The sequence below is a fragment of the Castanea sativa genome, chromosome 8, assembly GCF_040712315.1.
Source record: "Castanea sativa cultivar Marrone di Chiusa Pesio chromosome 8, ASM4071231v1".
Taxonomy (NCBI): Eukaryota; Viridiplantae; Streptophyta; class Magnoliopsida; order Fagales; family Fagaceae; genus Castanea; species Castanea sativa.
Genome location: NC_134020.1, coordinates 38,774,959 through 38,783,158, shown reverse-complemented (window position 1 = coordinate 38,783,158; position 8,200 = coordinate 38,774,959). Strand labels below are relative to the sequence as shown.

Sequence of the window (8,200 nt, the reverse complement as noted above, 5' to 3'; positions counted from 1 at the left end):
CTTCAAAAAAATAAGGGAAAAATTGTGAAAAAAGGCCAATATGATAGCATTAAACGTTGCTTGTACTTCACCAAGGATCGGATGAGATGGTGAGAAAAGTTTTTTTTTTTTTTTTTAATTGTAATTTGATAGTTATAACATGATATGAGTAATCTAAACCTTGAATACTATAGACACACTAAAAGGAGTAGGCCAGTTGAGCTGCAAGCCCTTGACAAGTTAGGCGATTGGGCAAACCGAAGACCATTATATGTTCCACACATGCTCTATCAAATTCATCTAAAGTATAGATTTTATTTTTACCAAAAAAAATAAAAGTATAGATTCTCATAAAAACATATTGACCCTAAACATCTTTGTTAGAAATATTTCATACATAAGCACCATTATAATTAACACCTATTAATTATTCCTAACTTTTACCCTTTAACACCAATGTATCAAAGAAGGCAGAGAGAGGGGGGCCAAAAAATTAAAACTTGAGCATCAACTAAAATGGAAAAAAATACCAGAACTTATAAGACATGTAGCATGAGAATCAACAAAAATGCAATCATTCCTATAAGAAACAATAGCACGAACATTATATAATAAGCACCTCCAAATCAGAAAGGGTAAATCTTCATTTCCTCTAAAAAAAATTAATAATAATCCTTTATCACATTTTGATGTTTGATGAAACCAAAAAATATTTGCAATTGGTTGTCAAAACTCAAAAGTACAATAATTTGTGTGTGAAAAATTGCTTTAATATTCAGGGGTGTGGCTGTGACAAATTTAGAGAACATGATACTTCTTGGTAAAAGGCTCAGGCCTCAACACGACAATTCCTTAAAAGAGAGCTTCCAAAAGCAAGATTATAAATATAATAAAAAAAATGAAAAGAGAAAAAAGCTCAACAAAGCAAAGGGATCATGCAGCTCTCAATTAATGGATGTTTTACTAGCAATGAACAGCCAAAAGAACTCTGATGAGGTCGATAGAGCTATTTTTTGCTAACAGTCAGACGTAAGTAAGATCCAACAGAGGTGAAGCATGATGCTCCATAAGCGCTGAAACAACCAATTTGTAGAGCAAGTCCAAATCTCTGCAAAAGAACATAATTAAACACCAGAGTCAGACGATTTTATTCAATAATCATATTAAAAATATCATGTAACATGATGTGATGTAGGATCTTCTACAAACAAGATTCAACATTACAAGAGATCAATTAATATTTATATAGAGCCTAAAAAGGAGAAAGCACAAGAACAACAATGTTTTCCATCTGATAAATCTTCTAGGAAAGATAAAAAGAATACAAGCACTTGGAAATATGACTGCAAGAATGATTTCAATCAAAAGAATGATCATCAAGAATTCTTCATACAAATCGACGAAAACAAACTATATATATCCAATTACCTAAATTTATAAACTATCCCTCCTTCCTAAGCCAACCCCAATCCAAAAGGTAACAAAACCTGGTAGTATAAAACAAAACAAGTTTTCATGATATAAGGCTTAGATGATAGCAACTACATCTTGCTTATAAAACATCCTACGTCTTCACTTTTATGTAAAAGCTTTCCTAATGCTATGATTATTCATACAAAAAGGCTACAGCTCTATATGTCAGCCAAGTTGAAGCTTAACTAAGAATTTACTTCTGTACTTTCCAAATGCACTGCAACAGATATAGTTGGAGTCACACAATAAAACAACCAAAATAATCAATACAAAGCAGAAAGACAAACCACAAAGTCAATTACTTAATCTTCCAAAGATGGTTTCAGAGGTGAAAAAAGTAGCCATTAAGCAAAACAACAGAAATAATACTACTTATGAACATGCCCATGCCATCATATGGTTAATTAGTAGAACGGAAATTATATACACACATGCTCCTTTTGACAAGAAGCAGAATGAAAGGTGCTTGTTTTCATGTACACAAATAACCACTAATATGCATCACAACAATCACATTCAGAATATTTCCCACAAAAAAAAATATATATATATATATATATATATATTTACAATTCTATTAGAATAAAGGAAAGGGGAACCTGAGTCTCAATTACGTTTGATTTATCTCCTTCCTGTAGCTTCTGTTTATATATCAACTTGTGTTCCTACCACTGATTATAATTTCTTTGCATCCCATCACCGCCAGAGTTGTCAAACCTTGATGCTGAAAATCTGTGCTGAAAAGCCATTGGTGATCCTTGTGACATTGAAGTTCCCGAGTGAAACTTACTTGATTTTTTAGATGCTCGAGAGCTTGAAATGTGACCACCAGCAGTTAAAGTGGATATTGTATGACCCTTATTTGATGGTGTTGCTGGAGACCTCCAGCTGTTCTTTTTGGCTTTTCTATGGGAGAAGTCACCAGGATCCTCCGTTATCCAGCCACCTCTATGTTTTGACTTTTGTGGTGTAGAAACATCTCTAGGATCCTCCATTATCCGGCCACCTCTTCGTTTTGATTTTCGTGGTGTAGTATTGCCTTGTTCTTCATTTCTTTTTGTCTTTTTTTTACGAACCTTACCAAGATCTTTAGGCAAAGACTTGAATTCTGAGTAATCTCTCTCTTCTCTGTGAAATCTCAAAGTTGGGGTTGATAATTCTCGACTCCTCTTGCTAGCCTGCAGAAAGTCCAAAATTACACACCAGGATTGATATTAGAGAAACGTAGAACTTTTAAAGGTAAATGGAAATTGAAGAGGGGGCAACAAAATTACAAATTAACACCTTCTGAATTTAGAGCACCATGCTTTACATAATAGCTTTAAGAACCTGAACAAATATTTGCTGAAACTTACCCTAGCAGAACTCGTGCATTCACGGGCAAAATGTCCTTCTTCACCGCACTTGTAGCACGAACTAGATGACACCATACCACTCGCTTCCCCGCGTACCTTTGTGCATGCCTATAAAAACAAGTTAAATGATCAAATGTTAAAAAAAAAATTGCTTCTGAGAAACTAGAAAGAATAAAACAAAAAAGCAAGACTTAAGTACAGTACTTAGGTGTTGTTCCTTAGGTTCCCCCCTCTTAAGATTCTGCCATGTGGCTTTTTTCTAATGGAATAAAAGTGTATTTTTAGTTAAGTAGCCACGTCACTAAATCTTTAGAGTGGAACCTAAGGTACTACTAAGTTTTGTCCAATACAAAATTATATTTCAAACGAAGGTATCTGGTGCCCAAGTTAATAAACAAGGAAAGATTCTATGATTTTTTTTTACATATAGATATGAATATTTTTACTTTTAAAAAATACTGCTTTGTGAGCACACGAAGAAACCCATAGAATTACAAAGGAAAAACAAAAAATTAAAAAAATCAAAGATTCTATGATACAAACATATAATAGGCATGAAATGTTCTGGAAAGGAAAATGACTAAACTTCTAGAATTTTTTTTTTTTAAAAGGAAAGTTTCAGTCTTTCAGAGAAATGAGCAATTATATGTCACAAATAAGTTGATAAAATATAACTACCTGATATGAAAACAAGAATATTACTAATAAATGGTGATATTCCTCAACAGTAGAAACAATATGTATCAAGAATAGCACCATTCATGTCTTGCTTCTAGAATCAACTTACAGTTAAATGAGCAACATACAGTCTAATCAATGTTATTGACAAATTGCTTAAACTCTAGAGTTTAATAAAACTGATAAAAAAATGTTAAGTTACTTCCACTACAGCTCCAAACCAGACAATATTGAGAAAAAATTGAATAAACATTTTGAATCAGAAATTCTCATTGACATGTTCGACATAGGCCTTGCATGTCCAATTTTTCAACAAGGTAAAATCTTTCCCCCCCTTTCTGGTGAGTTAAGAGGGTATATAAGGAGTAGTTTGGACTTGAGATATGATACTTTTTCAGCACATATAAAACCAAATCATCAAATAAAAACAACAATGGCAAGTACATCATTTTCATGCCAATAAATTCAAAAATGCCAGCATCTAATAGATACCTTGATCAGTCAATATACGTTTTACAATTTTACAAATCAACTTCAATATTCAACCATTTTGCCTAAGATTAGGCACAAGCACACACTCACACACATCATACTTGCACAACCCAAAATGGTAAGGTCATTGAAAACATTAAATAGAACTTACCAAACCAGTATGGCCCAATTGACCACACTTATAACAAGAAATTACTCCAGGGCTAGTACTAACATAATCAACACAACATAAATGACCAAGTCTCTTGCAGATATAACATTGTGTTCCCTGATAAGGCAAAGGAGAGAAACATTAATTATCGGAAAATAATTTCAAAATTCAACCAATCTTTATTTAAATAGATATTTTTTATTTTTAAAAAAAAAAAAACTCTAGAATATAGCAGAAGACGATATGAAAGAAGGGAAGGGGAAAAAAACCTTGAGATCATCAGGTGAATAATCATTCCAGCATGAAAACATATCATGTCCTGAATCTCCACATTTTAAACAAATTTTCAAACTTAAAGAGCCACCCTTGTACTTTTCAGGACAGTCTTTTGCTCGGTGGCCACTTTTTTTGCAGATAAAGCAATCTTGTCCCTAAAAAAGAACCAAGCAGTAAATCAAATACCCAGATATGGTGGATGATCAGAATCAAAGGTCCATCGTAAATAGATAAATGCACAGATGCACGTGAGCACCCACAGACACATATGCACGAGCTAGTGTGCACATAACATGTATGTATGTGCAGAACATTTATACAACTTAGGGTAAATATAACAACAGTTAGTAGCGCAGGAAATACGTCCTACAATAATTAATAATAAAAATTCAATATTCATTCAACAAACCTTTGAGCATTGCTTTGCATTGTGCTCCAAACTCCCACAAACAAAGCAAGGTTTCTTCCGCTTAGCTGCTGTACAGTTTGCCACTGTATGACCTTCTTCACCACAATTAAAGCATGCTCCCCAACTGCTATCTGGGGGATCAAAATACCTTGGCCCCCGCTGAGAGAATGGAAATCATAGAGATACCAAACTAAGCCTTTCAGTAGGAATTGTATTTTCAAAATTGGCATTTGAGAGCAAATATTTGAACTCACAAGAAGCTTCCGAAACACAATGTTGTCGGTTATTTCAACAGCATTTGGATCAACAGGCTCAACCATATTTGAGGCTTCCACTGTCTCCTCCTCCTCTTTATCGTTCACAACAATGACCTAAGGCAATATAAGTTTCCAAAACAGTCATATACAAAAATTCTCATGACCCACCAAGTAAGCCAAAAGTCCATTTTTACTCAATCGTCGAAATGGGAAAACTTATATCCGCATATCCAATATAGAAATATCAAAATTTTAATATACAAATAAAAAGGCAAAACTTGGGTACAATTCCTTAAATGCTATACATTAAGTTCTCAATTATATTCAAATCCAATGAAGCACATATATTGCTATCTTTTCCAAAGACAATTAAATTCAAGAGCAATATTACAACCACAAACTATTTTACTACACTTTTACAAACTATGGATGTGGGAAATTCTTACTGGTTCTCATCTCAGCCCACCATTATCATCACTTTTTTGCTTATCAATAACCATTGCCAATAACCACCATCCACCACACCAGCAATTTGTAAAAAAATTTGTAAAATAGTATGTGGTTTTAGCATTTTTCTAAATTCAATGCAGCTATGTGTTTGAATTTAATTGGGAACATAATGTAGTGATCCTAAAAAACTATACCTAAGTTTTAGGCACAAAAATTAACAGCTAGGGTTAAAGTTAAATTGGGCGAAACAAACAGAGCCTAAGATATATATTTTTAAAAAAAAAACTCACGGATTGGTCTTGAACTTCCATCTTCTTCTTCTTCTTAACAATTTTCTTAACAATTTTCTTCTTAACAATTCTGCCACTGCCACTGGGAGATTCAACCACCTCCCCTTCCAATACAGACGAAGAAGATCCAATGCCACCGCCATCAATTGCTCCCTGAGCTCCATTCAAAACGACGGCGTTGCCGTCGCCGTCGTAGTCGTCGGCGTCAGCGTCGGGAACCAACTTGGCGGCGCGCATCAACAGCGCCTTCTCGACGATCTTCAGGCTCAAATCTTCGTTCGCCACTTCGTCGTCGTCGTCGTCGTCGCTGCTCAGTACCGAGAAGGAATTCGACGGCTTGGCAGAGCCGCTGGGTTCTGCTTCGTCTTCTTCTTCTTCTTCGAGATCGAGCTTCGCTTTCCGCTTCTCGCTCCTCCCCATGCTCAATGATAATATCAGCTGTTCGGACGGCAGCAATTGTAGAAAGAATGAATGAATTTAGACTGAGTTTAGGGTTTGAGTTCCCTAAACGTTTTTTTTTTTTTTTTTTTTTTTTATGAATGTTTGAGATTAACGGCTCTGATTTGATTTCACTGTGCTACTTGCTTTGTTCTAAGCTTCACACTCTTTGCGATTGCTCTTTTTTTTTTTTTTTTTTTTTGGGTTCAAAATTGCTCTATTTTTCACTCTATAATAATAGCTCCAATTTATTTATTTATTAAAAAAACACCTTTTTTTTTTTACCCAAAAAAAAAAACACTTGGAAACAGGCCGGGCCGGAATTTTACCCAAAAACACTCGGTGAGTTTGAGATGACCATGGGCTCATCAACCCAACAAAAACGGGCCGGTCCGAAATTTTATATGGGCTTACCAAGATCTAAAACCCAATATTAACGATAGGGATTCTCTCCTGGATACACAATCCTGGTGTCAATACTCGGAGAAATTATAAAGTACTAGTTGTGGCAAACACGAGACTCGCCTATTATTTAACTATTATAAGTATTCCGCCTATTTAAATTTTAAAATCGCTAAGTCAATTTATGATAAAAAATAATAATAATAAAAATTGACTTCCGTGTTAAACTTAATTACAATAATGAGAATATCTTAATGGATGGATAAACGACATGAGGAACTTATAATTTTTTCAATGACAAAATTTAATTGCTGTTCTTTACTCTTAAGATTCAGACATGTGTCTATCTAATTAAAAAAATACACTTCAACCCATGAAGAAAAATTCACATGGCAAAATCTTAAAAAGAGAATCTAAATAATAACACCTAAGTATTGTACTTAAGTCTTGTCATTTTTCCAATATTTGGTGCATGCAACCATATAACAAATAATCAGAGTTCAGTGTCAATAATTGGAAAGTATATATAACTACTATGTAATCCGTGCAACGTGCTTATGCACGGAAATTTGTTAATTGTAGTGGTGGTGTAGGTTATTTTATTTATTAATTTGGTCAAAATATGTAAATTTCCTTAAGTCATAGAATTAGCTAAAAAATCATGGTAAAATTCTATTAGTAAGATGTAACAATACTTGATTTTTTTGTGTTAATTCTTTGGCATTAGTATTTTTTAGAATTGTGGCGGTGCGTGAACTTCTTTGCATTTTTTTAAGAGAATTACAATTTTTTAAGAAGACTTTTAGTTATAGGATAATGAAATTCCTTCTAGGGAAGTAAATTTAAAAAAAAAAAGTATTTTAGTAGTATGACAATGATTTTTACAAATTTGGTTGTGCCATCTGCTAAATTTATACCAAATTTGTTGTGCCACTTGTTAATATGTCAGACAATTTAAGCTTTTAAAATTTATTGAAACCGGCCATAGCAAGAAGAGCATAGGTCTTTTAATTATAGGACTTCGAATCTATGGGACGGTGCAAAGTTAGATATTATATTATTTTTGTTATTCATCTTTTATTCATAGCATTTTGGGAGCATTTGGATTTATTTTTATTTTTTAAGAATTATTTTTGTTATTAGACTTATTTTAAATTTTTTTATAAATATTTTTTTTAATAATTCTTTAGTAGTACTTGGAAAAATTTATATAATATTAGCGATACCATGGGACAGTGATATTTATAAAGTTAGCTATGCTGCTTAACAAAATTTATACAAATATTGGCTATACCACTTCTCAATTTATACAAATATTGGCTATACCACTTCTCAATTCATGAGACAATATAGAGTTTTTAGGCTTTTCTTTGAAATGGAATTGGACCTCAAAAATTAATACTTTGTTGAATCTTAGAAAAGCATAAAAATTGGAAATAAAACACAAAAGTTTTCTTTAAAAAAAAATGAAAACATAAAATTCAAAACACCTCTAATTTTATTATAATGTTTGTAAGGCCAAATCATTATTCAATTAAAGAGAAAGAAAA

The 8,200-nt window shown here is 33.0% G+C and overlaps 1 protein-coding gene across 2 annotated transcripts; it reads right to left on the bottom strand.

Annotated features, from left to right (window-relative positions):
* Positions 1-603: 603 nt before the first annotated feature.
* Positions 604-6,345, bottom strand: LOC142607825 (uncharacterized). Of its 2 annotated transcripts, none has more exons than XM_075779462.1 (8): positions 5,811-6,345; positions 5,068-5,184; positions 4,814-4,972; positions 4,398-4,559; positions 4,129-4,245; positions 2,808-2,915; positions 2,052-2,630; positions 604-1,087 (listed from the first exon to the last, which is right to left on the bottom strand). In XM_075779462.1, exons 1-7 carry the CDS (start codon positions 6,228-6,230, stop codon positions 2,118-2,120), a joined length of 1,596 nt encoding a protein of 531 aa, XP_075635577.1. In that variant the 5' UTR covers positions 6,231-6,345; the 3' UTR covers positions 604-1,087; positions 2,052-2,117. The 2 variants fall into 2 exon arrangements, with proteins under 2 accessions (XP_075635577.1, XP_075635576.1); XM_075779461.1 differs by having other exon boundaries at positions 2,067-2,630.
* Positions 6,346-8,200: the final 1,855 nt, after the last annotated feature.